Below are 19,327 nucleotides of genomic sequence, written 5' to 3'. Positions count from 1 at the left end.
GCAAGAAGTGAGATTACAGGGAACCAGGAAGAGGGTCTTTTCGGTAGCGGCACCCGCCCTGTGGAATGCCCTCCCATCAGATGTCAAGGAAATAAACAACTATCTGACTTTTAGAAGACATCTAAAGGCAGCCCTGTTTAGGGAAGTTTTTAATGTTTCATCTTTTATTGTGTTTTTAATACCCTGTTGGAAGCCGCTCAGAGTGGCTGGGGAGGCCAGATGGGCGGGGTATAATTAATTAATTAATTAATTAATTAATTAATAATAATAATAATCTCTACCTCTTTATCTGTATTTCCTTACCTCATGTTTTCCCATCCTAGTGTCCTGAGACAAGGAGGATAAAAATGTGTTTGGCAAACAAAATTGAAGGTGGCTGCCTTATTTCCACCACAGAGCAAGACTCCATGATGCTATAGCAGAGGAGGGAAGAGAAGGGATGCTGAAGCTTCTCGCTCTGCTGAGAAGCCAGATTCCTCCTTCCATCAACTGGTCACAGCCATTCCACCAGATTGGAGGAAGAGATCCACACCACCAAGAGACCAGCAATTTTTGGCATCCCCTCTCCTCCAATTGCTTCCACCTCAAGCTGGCCATTGGAAGAACTTGTAACTAAGGGCTGCTTCATAGTTCCACTTGTCCCAGGCGCTCTAGTTTCCCCCTGCTCCTTTCCCATGGAAAATCCGTTCTTTAGTTCTAAACCAGAGCAAATGTCAATCTGGGGAAAACCCGAATGGCTGTTTGCTCCGACTCAGCTCTGAAGAGTGGAGACAAAGTGTGAAAAAGCCCTAAGACTTGGCTTATTCTCATCTTTCCTCCCAATCCATTTTACTTTTGTGTGGTCTCTTTTTAAGCTGGTAAGCCTATGGGCACAGACTGCCTTAAAAAAAAGTGATCTGTAAGTTACTCTGGGAGCCTTTTTTTAGCTGAAGAGCAAAAAAGGAAATGTTGAAATGAATAATGAATAGAAGAAGCCTCCAGAGTCCCTCTTGCAGGCTGTAGTAAAATGCAACAGAGGGAGGGGAATGGAGATAGTAGGAACTAGTCAAGCCTAGATCTGCGGCAGAGTCCTAACTAGGCCTCTGCAGGACCAGGAAGGCCAGTGAAAGAAAGCACTGTTGCCAGGACAACAACCAAGGCCAGTCGGAGTAGCAGCCAGGAACTCCAGCTCCAAGATGGCTTTATCCCATGGCTCTGTCTATCATGCAGAGATGGAGACTATCCTCATCCTCTTTCCAAGAGCAAGGAAAATAAAGTTTAAAAACAGCAGCAAAACACACACCAAATAGTGGTTGTGTAACTAGTACTGCATGATCAGCCATATGGAGTTCTGGGTCATCACTTGTTCAGAACAGATTTATTGGAAGGAAGCTATACCTGAATATACTGTGGTACCACGGAAGTCGATTGGAATCCATTTCAGAAGTCGGCTCGACTTCCAAAACATTTGGAAACCAAGCCACGGTTTCTGACTGGCTGCAAGAAGCTCCTGCAGCCAAACGGAAGCCACGGAAGCCCCATCGGACATTTGGGTTCCAAAGAACGTCCTCAAACTGGAACACTCACTTCCAGGTTTGCAGCATGCAGGAGCCAAAACGTTTGACTCGCAAGGTGCTCAGGATCCAAGGTACGACTGTAGTCATAATAAGTTCTTCTTTCTCTCTCACACACACAGTTGGTGAGGATGGAGTAGAGCCAGCACATAACTCAGTTGGCCAAAAGCTTGTACTAATTTCCCATAGGCTACTTGGCCAGATTCACAGTTCTTGGATTAATTTGCAAGGCCATCAACAACTTGGTTCAGGACACCTTAATCCACATATCCTCCCATGATCATGGAGGTCTTCAGGGGAGTCAGGGGTGCCCTGTGGCTTGGATGCCTGGTTCATATCCACCAGGAGCAGTGTGTTCAGTATTGTGGGCCCAATTCTATGGAACTCCCTCCGGGCTGAAATCAGAATAGCTCCCTCCCTGCTGAACTTCCAGTGCCTGGTGAAGTCATTAAAAATAAATAAATCAGCAGCCCTTTTAATTAAGTTTTCTGATCTCGTAGTTATTTTTAACCGTTTTCACTTTCCACTGTTTTTATCTTTATTGCATCTTCTTAACCTCACTCTGCACTGTTTGGAGACTTGAGATGCTAAACAGTATATAAATTGTTTACCTAAACAAATAAGCCAGATACATACACCGAGCTAGAACTACAAATTACCTCAGTCTGTTCTCTTTTAGAAAACGTCGCTGATAAAATCCTGTTTTGCCATACTTGTGGGCTCCAAACATCTCACTGCAGCACACAATGTTTCCAAGAGTTGCCCCCACAGCACAAATGCTGTTACACACAATATTTTATGTTCCTTTTTTTAAAAAAGTTACCAATTATGGGTTTTATTTATGGCTTTTAGTTGTAATCCTCTCTGAATGTCTCTGGACCAAAAAGTAGGGCAAATATACTTTTTGCACACACACACACACACACACACACACAGTCAGGCAACAACCACAGATAATTTTGACAGAAGTCAGTACAACTCACCTTTTCCATTACCTGTGTGAAGGATTTAACCCCATTTAAATGCAATCTGCTTGTTTATGTATTATCACTCATTAACCACACAACATGTGCTGATTGGCTTTCCAATTACCGGGATGTCTGTGTTATCAACATTTTATCAACCACTTTTAATGTCATAACCATCACCACTTTTGCTTTTCTGCATCCCTTTTCCTACTAACCTCACAGTTTACAATGTCATCTCCCTGCCTCTCAAACCAAGAAACTGCAACTCAGGATAACACCTCACGCATCTGCTGAAGTGGACTGTAATCCACGGAAGCTTGTGCCAAAATCAATTTGTGTGTCTTTAATGTGCCAAATGACCCTCTGATGTTTTTATACTTTGCCGCCACCCCCAAATTCTCTTTACTTTGGTCTACCCAAGTAAAGAGGTCATAGCCACACTTGGAAACTGTAGTTTATTCCTCACAGTGCTACAACCCTCAGCATCCTTAACAAACTACGGTTCCTAGGATTCTTTGGGGGGAAACGATGTACTTTAAATGTATGATGTGGATGAGACCATAATCAAGAACATGTGCAGTCATACCCTCTTCTCATCATGCAAGTGGAGCTGGCTAGGCCTGGAACCGGGTTTCTCCCCTCCAGTTCCTGCAGCCAGTGAGGCCTGGCCTAATAATAATAATAATAATAATAATAATAATAATAATAATAATTTATTACTTATACCCCACCCATCTGGCCAGGCCTCCCCAGCCACTCTGGGTGGCTCCCAACAGAATATTAAAAGCATGATAAAACATCAAACATTAAAAACTTTCCTAAAAAGGGCTGCCTTCAGATATCTTCTAAAAGTCAGACAGTTGTTTATTTCTTTGACATCTGATGGGAGGGCGTTCCACAGAAGGCCCTCAGCCTGATTCCCTGTAACCTTACTTCTCACAGTGAGGGAACTGCCAGAAGGCCCTTGGACCTGGACTTCAGCGTCTGGGTTGAACGATGGGGGTGGAGAAACTCCTTCAGGTAATAAGATTACAGTATAGTGTAAACAAAACTTTTATATGCACTGGGAAATAAACAAACAAGAAGTGGGACTTGCTGTCTTGTGATATTCACTTGATTGAGATGGTCTGGTGCTGAACCAGCAATATCTCCTATGTATGCCTGCATAACAGTTTATAACTCAGGCAGATGAACAGCCAAGCAGCACCATGGAGAGCGCCTGGGAGACTGGTCCATAGAGATCTACAAGCTGCTACATGCCTTACTGAGATTTAGCTTAGGAACTCCTCAGATCTTTCTATACGACTCGAAATCCACTGCTTACTGTTTCAAATTAGCTCCTAAAAATACTGGTAACAAATCAACTATAAAAAACCCAGCCATTACCCTAGTCAAAGACAAAAACTGTGCACAAGGTGTTATCAAACATACATTCAAAAATTACAGAAGAACTGCCAGAGCGTGATCCCACGCCTGCTTAGGAAGAACAAAGGAAGCTGTCTCATGCAGAATCAGACCACTGATCCACGTACATCAGGAATATTTACACCAGCAAAGTGGGCAACTCTCTCAGTCTGCTATTAATGTAGGCGCTTAATTCTTGCAGAACAAAGCTTATGAAGGGTACAATCTGGAGGAGGTCCACAAATGATGACTTGGCTTACTCGCCAGCCATTATCTGTGGTTGCCACCGCCAACTGCAAGTGCCAAGAGACTTGGGACTGGGAGGGAGGAAGCTCTGCTCTCATCCCTATTGCAGCTTGGAGAAGATAAGCAATGACTAGCGTCTCCTGCTATTTCTTTTCTTCCAGGAGTGGTGCAAAGCAGATCTCACCCTGTGTACTTCTTGGTGCCTTGCTTGCAAAGCGGCCAGGGAGACCTGCTTCCGGACAGCTGGTTGAATGGACACCTGTCAACATGTTTCCATCAAACATCCAGAGAAACCTTCCTTTCAGGGTTTTCCTGTTTTCTGTAGTGCTTTTAAAGGAATGGGCAGAAATATGTCCCCAATCGCCTTTTAAATGTGCGAAAGTTCAGTGTCGTTATTTTCCCTGTTGCTGCATCAACACCATTTTCAAAACTTGGTTGGGGCTTCCTTCTAGAGCTAGGCAATCAGTGATAATCTAATTTATTAATTTATAAAATGTTTCATATATCTTTTTATGTTTTTATTTAAAGATTTTTCATGAGCAACAGAAATACTTTCAGCATGTCTGTTTTCAAATCATAGAGTCCTTCATACCGTTCAGGTTCATACATCTTAATTTAATAAAAAACTCTAAGAGGTTTATACGAAAACAACAATGCAACAGCATTCAAGAAAGTTTCCTAAAAAACAGATAAAAACAAAACACAAGTGCAAAAAAACAACAACCCACAACCCACCTCAGAGCAGTACAAAACAAAAAATAAAAATTAAGAGTCAAGAATCCAGGGAAGCTAGGATAAGCACATACATTTTTAAGAGGCATATAGAGGTCATTATTCTCTTCAACTCACAAATTACCCAAGGGAGGGCATTTCAGATGGTGGGTGCTATCACCAAAAAGGCCTGTTTTTGCATTGTCAGCAAGTGACAATCTGCTGGCCATGGAATAATCAGTACACACCCATCCCTCAGAAGCTCTCAAAGCCCATCTTGCTCTGAACCCGGGGAGGTGGTCATTATGATGTCACAATGCTGCATAGCCAATTGAATTTGGCTACATGATGGTATCACTAATGGTAAACAAAGCCAGTTTAGAATGAGAGCAATTCTTCCCAGGCTGTTCACATCCATCTTGTCTATCATGAATCACAAAGTGCATGAGATGATGTTTCCAAGGTCAAACAAAAAACTATCTAGGGCAATGTTTTTTCAATGGCTGCACATTTTCATCCTAATTAGCAACAGTCCCTAAAACACACACACACAAAATGGTACATTTTCCATTTGACTCTAGAGACTTCTGTTCTGAGTTTTCATTCTCCCAGTCCTTAAGGCTGCCAATCAGGTTTGAAAGGCTGAACAACCAGTACCTACTGAGGGCAGTTAAGGAAGGTGCTAGGCAGGACATCCGGTGAAATTGGTGTGTCAGTACCCTGCACAGACAGCGAGACCATTTATACTTTCAACCGATCACAAGATGGGAGCTATTCTCGATGCAGAAATATTACCTTGGCTCTATAATAGACAGAGTAAGATAATTACTATGCAAGCAAAAATATTGGAGTGTTACCTCAGGAAGTGCTTCATTTTGGTGTTTTTGTTCTTCAGTTCTTTCGCTTTCGGGAACTATCTTCAGCTGATCACAAGCAATGTTTTCTCCAGAAGTTAAATATGCTGTGAAAGCAAGTTGAACACGTTTGGTGAAAAAGAAGTAAACAGGGCCCGAGTCTAGTTGGGTGGTCTTTTCAAATGTCTTTAACGTGTGTGTGTGTGGTGGGATATAATCAAAGCCAAAAGATGCATCTAAGCACTCGAGGTCAGATTCAGCATTTGCAGAGTTGAATGGGTGACCCTCAACACATTCTTGTTAAATGAATCCCTTTATTGTTCAGGAGAGGGTAAAAACAAACTGTAAAATGGCTTTGTTTTCCTGAGTGTTACAGTTTAAATGGGAAAAAGTTGGCTAGTTCTTGTGACACTGCTACACAGATCCGATCCAAGCAAGCAAATATACACCTTTTTTAAAGGTTTTTTTTTTTAAAAAAAATGACAGTGGGTCAACCAAGCATTGAATTACATATTGCTTCAAATAAAATAAAATAAAGTAAGTAGGCAGCCAGGTGAAAGGTGACAAAATGTTTGCTTGCTGCCGCCACTGAATTAACCTGTTGTTCGTTTTATCTATTTAAAGTTTATTGTGGGTGCTTCAGACAAACTCGTTTATTGAGCATTCAACCTGATCTGTTGGTAAGGAGGTTAGACAATGGCCCCACCCGTACCCTACATTTAAAGCAGTATTTTACTAAACAGTCATGGCTTCCCTCAAAGAATCCTGGGAACTATAGCTTGTTAAGGGCACTAATATTAGGAGATGCCTAGTCCCCTCACAGAGCTAAAATTCCCAGAGTTCTCAGGGAAGCAGGCTGACTGCTAAACCAGCCTGAGAATTGTAGCTTTGTGAGGGGACTATCTCTGATAGTGTGCATGTAACTAACGTCTGTAAATAATTCAGAGGTACTTGGGGGAAAGGTGCAACTTTTATCCAAAACTGTATCATCATTATGAGGTTCTGATTTGAAATTATCTGGGTCCCTACTATGGAGTTCCTGAGGGCAGGACTTGCAGTACACATCTTGTAAGTCAGAGAACTTCTCTTATAAGGAAGCCTGACAATGAGGGAAAGGTGAATCTGTTCGTGTCGTGAAATAAATGACACTGAACAGCTTCACCATTTCCTCTCCGTAATGGAGCAAGAGTTTCCTTTGGGCTTTCTTGATGTTATAATTTATGTTGCTATGCATTCCTTTTTTTAGTCTCATTCTAACAGAATGTCAAAGTAAAGGTAAAGGTAAAGGTACCCCTGCCCGTACGGGCCAGTCTTGACAGACTCTGGGGTTGTGCGCCCATCTCACTTAAGAGGCCAGGGGCCAGCGCTGTCCGGAGACACTTCCGGTCACGTGGCCAGCGTGACATCGCTGCTCTGGCGAGCCAGAGCCGCACACGGAAATGCCGTTTACCTTCCCGCTGGTAAGCGGTCCCTATTTATCTACTTGCACCCGGAGGTGCTTTCGAACTGCTAGGTTGGCAGGCGCTGGGACCGAGCAGCGGGAGCGCACCCTGCCGCAGGGATTCGAACCGCCGACCTTTCGATCGGCAAGCCCTAGGCGCTGAGGCTTTAACCCACAGCGCCACCTGCGTCCCTGTCAAAGTAGGAGATATCAAAAGGGAGATCTGTGAGCTGCATCCTATGCTCTCTGTACACTGGCACAAGGACTTCTGCGCTAGCGGGAGGGCGGCAATGGCTGTGCTAGTAGAAAACCGTTGCGCAAGAGATTGTCCAATCTGTCGTGCAACGGAATTGCCAGCAACCGGTTTATTCCATTCTGCCACACGATGTGCTGCTGGTGCAAAACATTTCATCACAACAGAACAAAGCATACTGTTAAATGACTTGCGACTTAGCACTTCTTTGGATACAACCCAAAGTGTGTGACTTACATGCAAAGACTATCCGAATAACATCCAGGTGAACGCTGTCAGTGATTTAAGAGCAACAGGGGTTTTGCCTTCTTTGTTGCACCCCAAAGTTGTGGACCTCCCTGCCCCTTCCTTGCTGCTATTTGGAAGATGCTAGTAAAAGTTTTTATTCACGACTGCTTTCAGAGAGGGCATGTACATACGTTACAGTGGCGTAGGCACAAAACCAAGTAACTGGAAATCCAAACAGAGCTTCAAATCGATGCACTGCAAATCTTTGTTAGAAAAAAGAAGCAGGTAGACTTTCCTCCCAGACACAGTTTTCAGAATTTTTTTGTGTTGGGCTAAACCCCCGGTTCCAATGGGGCTCAATTTCCTGGCCTAACTCCAAAAGCACTTGTGATGGATTGGTTTGGGGCTCTTCCAAAATTTTATGCAGCAGAAACAAGAAGTTCTGCCTCTCCTAACTGTGAAGCAGCTGGGAATAGCATGAATGTGGTTCCAACCAAATCCAGTACAGTGGTACCTCGGGTTAAGTACTTAATTCGTTCCGGAGGTCTGTTCTTAAGCTGAAACTGTTCTTAACCTGAAGCACCACTTTAGCTAATGGGGCCTCCTATTGATGCCGCACCTCTGGAGCACGATTTCTGTTCTCATCCTGAAGCAAAGTTCTTAACCCGAGGTACTATTTCTGGGTTAGTGGAGTCTGTAACCTGAAGTGTATGTAATCTGAAGCGTATGTAACCCGAGGTACCACTGTATTTTTAGCACAGGCGGACATTTCATCATGCTACTGCAAAGGCGTTTGGGAGCCATCAGGAAAGTATTAAAATTTCAGTTCACCTGTTGGGGAGGGACGCTTGGGTCCACTGTTATGCGACCACATCATGGTATGACACTCAATCACACTCAATCACACTAAGGATTCTGCACATTAAAAGGCTGTAAAAGGGCAGACATGCTCTCATGTCTACTGACCCGCCTTCCCAAAATTTTGAGCACGCTTGGGATAAAAACATGGCCAACTGTACAATACAACCCAGAGAGGCAGTGAGGTTTTGTTTTCGTTTGAATGCAATCCTTTTATCCTGCCTACTGATCTCTCTCCTTTCTTCTTCTTTCAGAAAGATCTGTGAATAAATTATAATGTCACCTGCTAAAAGGGAAAGCACTCAAAAGCAACTTTCCTGTTGGCTATCATGTGAGTGCTCGCTGCAAAACTACGCGAGCCCCAGCCGGTGAAAGCCTCTTTCATCAAGATTGCTTTTGACTGCTTGGTTCCTGCTGCTGTCCCTGAATTTAGCTGCAATTACTACTGACAGCAGTGGCACCTGCTTGAGGACAACGAGGAGGAGAAGAAGAGAAAGAATGGCTAACAGCAAACTGATTTCATTAATGCCTTGGCAGGCAAGCTTGGCTTCTAACACTCCCTGAAGATGCCTTTGATGTTCCTTATATTGTACCAAGACAGGAGATGGGGGAGAGGGGTAGAAAAGCAAAAAAGGAAAGGGAAAAACAAGAGGGAAAGATGATCACCCCTCTTCCCTAATTTGACAGCGACCTTAAGTTGAGAACAACCATGTACATCAGTGCTCACTTTTGCACTCTTGGGACATGCAGTCTAATTAGCAGCTGGTTCCATAGATTTACTCAGCATCTGCAGACATCCCTGATTGAGCCAGCCATCCAATTCTTTAAGTGCCTGGAATGTGATTTGCAATTGCTTGGCAGGGTGAAAGGTCAAATAGGTTTGGCCTTTGGTCTGAAGCAGCCTTCCCCAACCTGATGCCCTCCAGAGGCTGCTGTGTTTACCTCACCCTGCATGGCCAATTGTCAGAGTCAGGGGTGAGATTCAATTTAGTTTGCCAAATGGATCAAATTCGCAGTTTCTGGAACGGTACGAGAACCGAAACAAGGCAATCCTCTGAAATTCACAGACGTTCGAAACTTGCTGTGCGTTTCTCCAACCAAAGAACCGAAAAGTCAACAGGTGCATAATGCCATCACTTTGACGCTTGTAGGGGTGAGGCAGTAGGAACAGCCTACTCTAATATCAAACCAGTTGCCCTGGTTGCTGGTGCATTTTCAGGGGCTGCCTGGCCCGAATTTGGTCCACCAGCCTCCCCATTTGGCCTGCAAGTCTGTTCCAGTTCAGCCACGCCCACCTGCCCCAGATCCCAGCATCGTATATGACATCAGGTGAGGGGCAGGTAAAGCTGGGGGTGTGGATGAAAGGGGCTTTGCAGGCACCTTTCTCAGGACCAACTCTTAGGATGAACACACATGACCAGGAGCCACACAGAAGCTTGTTATGCTGCATGGACTGGTGGTTTCACCTGTGGCCTAGTCTAGCATTACCATTCTGACCATGGGTAGGCCCGGGGGCCGGATCCGCCCCAATTGCCTTCTAAATCCAGCCCGCGGACAGTCTGGGAATCGGCGTGTTTTTACACGAGTAGAATGTGTCCTTTTATTTAAAATGCATCTCTGGGTTATTTGTGGTGCCTGCCTGGTGTTTGTGCATGAGTAGAATGTGTCCTTTTATTTAAAATACATCTCTGGGTTATTTGTGGAGCATAGGAATTTGTTCATTATTATTTTTTTTACAACATATAGTCCAGCCCCCCAGAAGGTCTGAGGGACAGTGGACCGGCCCCCTGCTGAAAAAGTTTATTGACCCCTGATTGTGACACTTCTAGATTATGTTTAACACAAGGAAAAGCAGCTCTGGGAGGTGAGAATTCAAAGTGGCAGTGGAAGCTATGTTTAAACATTTTACCTCATGTGTTCATGTGTTGGAAGCCTCCAGGTGCTGCTAACCTAAAAGTCCCATCATCCTGATCATCAGCCATGTTTGTTAAGGCTGATGGGAGTTGCAGTTCAGAAACACCTGGGGGACCAAAGGTGTCCTGACTCTTTATTTTACCTCAGCATAAGAATGTAAGAAGAGCCTGCTGGATCAGGCCAATGACCCATCTAGTCCGGCATTCTGTTCTCACAGTGGCTGACCAGTTGTCTGTAGGAAACCAGCAAGCAGGATTCGAACGCAAGAGCGCTCTCTCCCTCCTGTGGTTCCAACAACTTAGGATTCCAAACATCACTTTTCCAGTGATGCCCCTCGAAGCTGCTTAACTGCCTCCCCCCCCCCAAAATGGTTTCAAAATGGCACCTGATGCCAGAGAAGGAGAGATGAAAGCATTGGGTTTACTGTGTGGCTGGAAGCCGAGGAGGTGACTCTGGCAGAAATCAAGATGAAGATGGATGTGGCAGGCAGTGGGTTAAGGCACCGTTCACTGGCAGCACACCGTAGGTCCAGATGTATTTTTAAAATACAAAATGTGCCTCCAACGTATACTCACACAACCGCTTCAGAGATGAATCCTGCCTTTGTTGCATCATGGTAGGACAATTCAACCTCTGCCAAAGCACAAGGAGGAAGCTAAAGAGGGCCTTTTGGAGCAATCAAGGAAAGAGCAGATTCTTCATCCTGGCAAGATTCATAACTAGGAGGGGGCGTCTTTTTTTTAAAAAATGCAAGGTTAAAAAATATGCTAAAGAGGGGGAGATCTAGAGGAAGATAAAAGATGAAAACAGAAAAAAAAACAGCAAGGAAAGGTAAGGTGTAAATTGAGTCATTCCGTTTCCTGATGTGCATTTTCAAGAGTGCTTGTCAACAGAAGTAATGTGGGATTTTATTTTATTGCTGCTTATTTTAAAAAATTAATTTGCAGCTGAATTCCTTGGCTTTGTTTGCAATTAAATCAACAGAATCCAGAGCCAATAAACAGAGACATCTGTCTTCCTGTTTTCTGATCAAAGAGATGTCAGAAGAAAATTAATAGCAGCTCCTGGAATGAGCTGTAGGCATTATTGACCTGATCATATTTTATTCTACCCGTTCCTAAGAGACAAGAAAAGCCCTGCTTGGGCCTTCTACACTCCTGGGTTGAACAAAACAGGACCAAGGGGTGAGCTGTGGCAAGGAGTCACCAACCCTCTTCCTCATAAAGCTCATGTATACAAGTATCTGTACCGTGATGCCTTTACACATATACAGGTAGATCTTCTCAGACACAGGGGTTGAGATGTCAGATGGCCCTTCCGGGGTTTGTTTTTTCCTGCTCTCCCACCCATTCTTATTTATTTTCTGAGTTTTCAGACACAATATTTTCCCAGCCCAACTTGGAGCGGCCAGGACTCAAACTCAAGACTTCCAGCTCTATCACTGAGCCACAGTTCTCCCCGACCTCAATATTATTTATTAACCGCCTTCCACACGTCTCAAGGTACAAAATCAAACAAAACAGCTAAAACACGTTTTAAACCAACACAAAAACATGTCAGCTGAATTTAAAAACAATATGAAGTAAACCCCTATTCATCCCTATTCATTCACAGAGTTTTTTGCAGAGCAGAGGGGCATGAAAGATTAAGCTCAAGGGCCTTATCAAACCCTTTTTGAGATTCCAGTGCAGCTCACAGCTGTTCTTCCACACGAATGACTGAACTATCTTCAGGGCTAGCTGTAATTATTTTCTCAGTGTCAATATCCTTCCAATTACTTGATAACTCAGAAACAATACAAAGCAGAATGAATTGCTCTGCAGGTGAAAAAATAGATAAATAAGCTCCCCCTCCTTTAAAACTCATGGACAACTTGTGGGCGAGAAATTTGGCCATCCCAGTTGATTCGAGTTTGGCACCCGTACTACGTATTCCCCTCACAGAGCTGTAATTCCCACAATTTCACAATTTCGTGAGAGGGATTGGCTGTTAGCACCCTCTGCAAACCATAGCTCTCTGATGGGAATAGGAGTCTCCTAATATCTGTCAGCACTGCCAAACAACTGTAGTTCCCGGGACCCTTTCACCGTGGTTTTTTAAAGCGGCATGATGCTACTTTTAATGTAGATCCAGACTTCAGAAAGTAAAGGTAAAAGGACCCTGACCATTAGGTCCATTTGCGGACGACTCTGGGGTTGCGGTGCTCATCTCGCTTTATTGGCCGAGGGAGCCGTCGTACAGCTTCCGGACATGTGACCAGCATGACTAAGCCGCTTCTGGCGAACCAGAGCAGCGCACAGAAACGCCGTTTACCTTCCCGCCAGAGTGGTACCTATTTATCTACTTGCACTTTGACGTGCTTTTGAACTGCTAAGTTGGCAGGAGCAGGGATCAAGCAATGGTCACCCCATTGCGGGGATTTGAACCGCAGACCTTCTGATCGGCGAGCCCTAGGTGCTGTGGTTTAACCCACATTGCCACCCGCTGTGTATGTATCATGCTGTGTTTTAAAGAGCATTCCAAGGGCCCCCAAAGCACAGCACCAAGCCAGAGATGAGACCCTTCCCCAAGCTCACTGTCAGCACTCCTGGAAGGAACAAGGCCAACAAGGGAAATTTTTTATGTTTAATAGATTATTGTATTTTAATATTCTGTTGGAAGCTGCCCAGAGTGGCTGGGAAACCCCAGCCAGATAGGTGGGGTATAAATAATAAATTATTATTATTATTATTATGATGATGATGATGACAACAAATAGTGGCTACCCAAAACCTATGAACTTCTCATGGAAGTTCTTCCTATTCCTAAATGGCAACACTCCTCAACACATACTCCAAAAAGAAGAGTGATGGCAGAAGCAGAAGACCAAGAAAATCCTCCTTCAATGCTTGTGTTGATGTTCTGCAAAATCCGGCGCACGATGTCCAGGACCGCAAGACAGGCTACAGCAAGTTGGTAAAGTGAGCCACAATGATGGTATCTCAACTCAAGGGGTGACATCTCTCGTCCGTTGCTGAGCTCCTTCGGCAGAAAGCACTAATTATTTAGCAGCATCTGTTTCACTACAGACTGCTGGCGTCCGAAAGACAGCCAGTGGAAAACTTGCAAAGCTTTTATTTTGTTGTGGTGTTTATACCCCACCTTTCCTCTAAATTTTGTATCTGGCCAAAATTTGCAACCACCACTAACGTAGCCTCAGGTAAGGCGCTGGGCCTTGCCTCTGATGTTGGCCTGAATTTCAGAGGCAATCAGAACCAGCCAGCCTACAAAGACTCACACTGCACATGTCTCACTTCAATCTGGGGCAGGTGCGTTCCAGAATGAAATAAATATTACCCTTGACATTTGGGGATTCCTCTAACAAAGACACACAATTTATTTGTATCTATGTTACAAGCCCACCTTTCCCTCCAGGGAGTTCTAGTCAGTATGTACAGAGCTGGCCGCAGGCGGCCCTCTATTTAATTTTGTGAAAGGGGGATGGGGAGATGCCGGGTGTGTAAAAAAAGAGATGGAGAGAGAAAAGGAGGTGGCAACAAGGGGAACAGGCTCCACTCACTCTGGGCTCCATCAGTTATTTGGTCCTGGGGAGATTCTACCTGATGGAATGTGGCCCTTCACCAAAACAGCACGTCCACCACTGGCACATATGGTTTGCCCCATTTTATTTTCACAACAACCCTTTGATATAGGTTAGGCTGAGAGATAGCAACTGGCACTGCAACCCAAACCCTCTCTGGGCAGCAGTGCATCTTAAGGGAGTGGCAGAGCCACTGCTTCCTCCACAGTGCAGCCACACATGGCAGGTAAAAGGTAAAGGTAAAGGACCCCTGGATGGTTAAGTCCAGTCAAAGTCGACTATGCAGTTGCGGCGCTCATCTCGCTTTCAGGCCAAGGGAGCCAGCGTTTGTCCACAGACAGCTTTCTGCGTCATGTGGTCAGAATGACTAACCCACTTCTGGTGCAACGGAACACCGTGACGAAAACCAGAGTGCACAGAAACACTGTTTACCTTCCCGCCGCAGCGGTACTTATTTATCTACTTGCGCTGGTATGCTTTCAAACTGCTAGGTTGGCAGGAGCTGGGACAGAGCAACAGGAGCTCACCCCGTTGTGGGGATTAGAACTGCCGACCTTCTGATCAGCAAGCCCAAGAGGCTCAGTGGTTTAGACCACAGCGCCACCCGCATCCAACCACAGCGCAAGGGTGGGAGTAGGCAAACCGCTGTGCCAGCCTGGCACAGTAAGAGGGCCCAATGCTGTGACATGATGGTAGCAGGGCCAGCGCCCCCAACTTGACTCAATCAGTCCCAAGAATGCCTTCTCCTCCCAGGCCTTGCTGCAAGCTACTGCTAGCAGGAATGCTGCAAGCAGCAACTGCACTCACCTGCACCTTTGGCAGGTGGAATGACGAGCTCTGCCAGTGGAGGCCCAGCAGGGCTGGGCAGAGGGACACCTCTTTGCCCGATCTAAACCCACCACCGGAGGAACAACCGCAGCTTAATCCAGGGTCAGCTAGTGAGCTTGATGGTGGAGTGGGGGTTTGAACCTGGATTTCGCCACTATGCCACACTTGCACTTAAATCACTTCCGATATCCCCTTTATATCACCTGAGGGAGGTGGGCCCTGTTCTGGCGAAATAAATCTCTGGAACTCCAGTTCGGTGCTGAGCTTCCCTCCCACTGCTTCCCTCCGGAAAATCATTCCCCACCGCCAATCCATCACCAACCTTTTGACAAGAGACCCAGATTCCACCACCAAAAATGCAGTTCCGGCCTCAAATCTACAGGCTTACTTGAGCACTTGGCAAGCTAAGTGTGCTGCAGGGTCTATATATTATATACACAGCAAGCAAAGCTACTTGCTATGCTCACTAACAACTCATGGCTCTGCAAAAAGCAGGAACGACGCCAAGAAGCAGATTTTAGATTACCTGTTTTAAGACATCAGCTACCTTCTGGAGCTATGTGTATATTCACACTCCCACTGCTGGGACTATCACCAGCAGTGTGTGTGTGTGTGTAAATGAAAAGGAAAGTATAATCAGCCTATGTAGCACCACCTTGGCATTTTGTAACTGGAATGTGGCTTAGCTGCCTAGTTCTATTAGATCTGCCAGCCCCAATAGGTTAGGATCCCCAGGCAAAGGCAACATAGAAAATATATTTTGTCATTCAACAGACATTACAGCTCAGAGGAATACTTTAGTTGGGTGCATCATTATTTAATGCAGCTTTTATCCTATAGAGCCTGATGACTGCCTAAGCTAAATTAACCACACATTAAAATGTCAAAATCCTTTGATGACATTCTAGGCTGTGTGGCTAGCAATCTAGCCCCCATCCACGCAACCCTCACAGCATGCTTCCAGAATATTTTCTGCAAAAGGGTACGTTTGCAGTTATTACCATCAAGTGGGCAAACAAACAAATGCAGGTTTCTGAAATACGATTACAAACAAACACAAAAGGTTTACAACCAGTCTGGATGCAGAGTTTTATAGAAACGAAGTAAAATAGGAAACCACAGGTCAAAGAAGTTGCAGAATGTGTTTTGATTTAAAAACGTGCAATGTTGTATTTTCAGCAGCATGTAAGTATACAAAGCTATAACATGAGGGGAAAAACACCATGTAGTTTGGAGATTTAAGCTGATCACAGCTTCAGAAATTTACTCTCGAAATATTAAAAGGTTATCAGGCTAGGAGATTTCATCTTCCTGTAGTGTTGCTTACACGACACGAGTTATTTATCACTGCGTAGTAGAATGAGAAGGAGGCAGGAGACACTGCTCATATATTTATTGCAAGCAGCAGATTTTTGCTTCTGATGGAATCAGGCCATAGCTAAGTGACACTGCAGCCACTCTGAATATATATTCCATTTAGCTGTATCATAAACTAACAAAAGACAAGTGAAATGTCCCATGCATGCAAATCTATTTGGGGGAGGGGAGGAAGGAGCTGTGGACACACACACACACAAAAACAACAACAACAAGCAAAGCAAAGTCTTTGAGGCCATAAACTTATATGATTCAATAATTTTGCAAATAACAATTACAAAAACAAGCAGCAAACAGGGTTATATTTAAGTGTGCAGGTGAATTTTGTCAACCCCCTTTTATAAAAGAAAGTCTCCCTTTGTTGTGAGAAATGGAGATGGATGACCTACAATAAAAAAGGATCCAGCAACTATCATGGTGTCAGTCTTTATAGGTTCCCCCACCTTCACTAACCTATTTTAAAGGGACAATACAGGTTGGCAGGACTGTATTATCTAGAGCTGCAACAAGCTTAGGCACCTTAATGATTCCCCACTGCAAAACCTAATTCCTAACAAGTTGGAGGTGTTGCCTGTGAAAACAGAAATTTCTGTATCCTGCTCATACAGGTCCCCTTCTCCCTCTCAGGACCAAAACCTCTACCTGAATCACCTCATATCATATGTTGCTATAATCCAAATGAGAAGCAATCAGGTGTTGCTTCCTCCTTACAGCAGCTTTTGTTACCTGCTTCCCACCATATTGGCTGTTCCACTTGTGCTGGGAGCTTGTCAAGCCATCAGCACGACACACAAACACACACTGCAGAGCAAGGCACCTGGGATACTAGCCCAGATCCTGCTTTTTGTTTTTCAACCCTTTGCTGAACAAATGTGGTGGGCTTTATTTATGTTACTGTTCAATTACTGCCTTGGGAGCAAGGATGCTATAGCATCTCTGTGGTCCTGAGTCAAAGATATCCCTGACCACGCAACCAAAGGAATCACTGAGTGATCTACGAACCATTGTAAAACTACAGGTTTCCATACCAGCTTAAGCCACATTAACTTCTGGGGTGGAGGGGACTCAGATCCAGGCTGCAATCCTGCGCACACTTACAGGGAAGTAAGTCACATGAGCAAAGGGGGACTTGCTTCTGAGTAGACATGCACAGGACTGGGCTGCAATAAAAGGCAACCTTACGAAGGAGGCGGCTTACTTCCGAGAAAGTGTGCGGATGGGATTGGGGGCTGCACCACCACTTACTTCCAAGTAGACCTCTTCTGAATTCACTTTTAAGCTGAGCACACACCATTCCCAAGTTAGATTTTGCTCCAGAGACTATACCTGTGGGTGGGGGCTGAGCAGGAAAGTGGAGAGGGTGGGGGTGGGTGGAGGAAGGGAAAAACATAAATCCTCTGGAGCCAGCCATGAATTATTGGGGGTCTCCCCTGCTGAAGCTAAAACCAACCACCATTCCTGCACCACTTGAAATTGTCCTCCCTTATTGCTTTGCTATTTTGCTGCTCTTTGGTGTTCTGCAGTTTTTTTTAAAAACAGGAAGGTTAAAACTCCTACATTCCCCCCCCCCCCATTATTTCATTCGGGTTTTAAGGCGATTTTTAAAACCATACTGTTAATTGTTCCGCAAGCCACTTGGAGGCCCATTGGAACCAAGAGGCAAAGGCCCCCAAAGCGATGCTACACAACCCTACATCCAAGCAAGGCCCACGGAGCTCAAGCGGGCTTACTCGCATGTAAGCTTGCATAGGACTGCAGCCTGAGGCCGAATGAATGGGCTGGGGTGAATCCAAGCCACACCAAAGGCACGCTCTTGCACGCGCCAACTCAGAAGGCAAAAAAAGGCGTTTTAATTCCACTCCCAGCAAAGAAGGCACTGCACTGCCCCTCTTTAAAGCTCTGTTAACCGGCCAAATGATAAAATAAAAGCATGCAAAGAAAACAAACCCCCCTCCCCCTCCACTAATGCTTACCTTCTTCGCCCGCCCACCCTCAACTGAAAGGCAACGCCAGGAGTATTTTGCAGCTTGCCAGAAAGTAACACCCAGCGCGCCTCGCCGGCAAACGAACCAGGAACCATCAATGAAAACAGACCCCACCACCAGCAAGGATGCCAGAAGCCACGATCAATAGCCGCGACTGGGCCACGCCAACTGCTCCCTCCTCTCCGCCCATCTGCTGGGCTCGGCTGGTGCAGATGGCGGACCTGGGTGCAGGGCGAGCGCGGCGCCCCGGGAGCTCGCGCCGCTCGCCATGATTAATTGATTGCTGGTCGCTAGGCGACCCCGCGCCGGGCTCGAGGCTTTTGCAAAGAGCAGCACCACCAGCAGCCGCTGCCCCCGCCAACCCCAAAGCAAAGGATGCAGGGGTCAAATCGCGCCGCCCAGGCAACGCATGGATGCATGCAAGGGTATCTATGCAGCACTGGGAGCAATGCAATAATAATAATAATAATAAATAAAAATGCAAGGGGTTGCAGTGGGCGAGGAAGCGGGATGGCGGTGAGGCTCTAGATTTTGCAGAGAGTTGCACTGAGGAACGGAGGTGGGGTGCTGTGGTTAGGAAAGCCTGCCCTGCCCACCCCTGGCTGGCTTACCTCCTCGCCGTGGGCTCTCTCACAGTCCCATCGCGCCGCCCGGCAAGCTGGCGAACCTTCCCTCCCTGGAGCGAGCTGCGGCGGAGCTCCGGCAATGTGGGTCGCCGGAGGGATCAAAGGAGAAGGGAGCGCGCAAGAGGCAGAGCCGCCGCCGCCGCCGCCGCCGAGCCCCGGCAAGGTGAGGCGCAGCAGCCTCGGCGAGCTTGAATGGAGGGAAAGGGACAGTGCGCTCGTGGCGCACCCTACTGGCCAGGACTGCGAAGTGCGAGGCGAGGGGGCCGTGGGGGGAGATGCGCGCCGCCGCCCGTCGTGCCAGGGTCAGGCCCGCTCTATTGAGGCCTGTTGTACGCCCCCCACTTTGTTATAGGTGACTACTAAGGCACTTTAAAAGAGGGGGGGGAATACACATACCCCCCAAAAGGACGTAAAATATGCATGTGCTGAGTTATATGTATAGATGTGAATTTAGAAATAATCACTACTTTTTTAAAAATTGCAATGCGTCTCACAGATCCT

General features: G+C 45.7%; 2 protein-coding genes across 9 annotated transcripts in view; one reads left to right on the top strand and one right to left on the bottom strand.

Moving 5' to 3' along the window:
• ELMOD1 (ELMO domain containing 1) overlaps positions 1-18,947 on the bottom strand; it is a 45,574-nt gene extending 26,627 nt beyond the window's left edge. For 2 of the 6 annotated variants that reach the window (XM_079974052.1, XM_079974057.1), the window contains exons 1-2: positions 18,812-18,947; positions 5,740-5,843 (exon numbers count right to left, since the gene is read on the bottom strand). In XM_079974052.1, coding sequence (XP_079830178.1) covers positions 5,740-5,756 — 17 coding nt within the window. In that variant the 5' untranslated portion in view covers positions 5,757-5,843; positions 18,812-18,947. Of the gene's footprint in view, positions 1-5,739; positions 5,844-18,188; positions 18,367-18,811 lie in introns of those variants that run through there. The other 4 variants (XM_079974055.1, XM_079974056.1, XM_079974053.1 and 1 more) reach the window with 3 other exon arrangements.
• ALKBH8 (alkB homolog 8, tRNA methyltransferase) overlaps positions 1-19,327 on the top strand; it is a gene marked incomplete at its 5' end in the record, with an annotated part of 258,458 nt that overhangs the window by 163,569 nt on the left and 75,562 nt on the right. Inside the window, one exon of one of the 3 annotated variants that reach the window (XM_079973654.1) lies at positions 18,531-18,625. The exons of 1 other annotated variant lie outside the window; for it this stretch is intronic. In XM_079973654.1, coding sequence (XP_079829780.1) covers positions 18,610-18,625 — 16 coding nt within the window. Of the gene's footprint in view, positions 1-18,530; positions 18,626-18,905; positions 19,156-19,327 lie in introns of those variants that run through there. One more of the 3 variants, XM_079973653.1, reaches the window with a different exon arrangement.

This window comes from Podarcis cretensis (assembly GCF_951804945.1).
Source record: "Podarcis cretensis genome assembly, chromosome: 4".
Classification (NCBI taxonomy): Eukaryota; Metazoa; Chordata; class Lepidosauria; order Squamata; family Lacertidae; genus Podarcis; species Podarcis cretensis.
The sequence above is the reverse complement of the archived record's forward strand: the minus strand, read 5'-3'. Positions and strand labels throughout refer to the sequence as shown.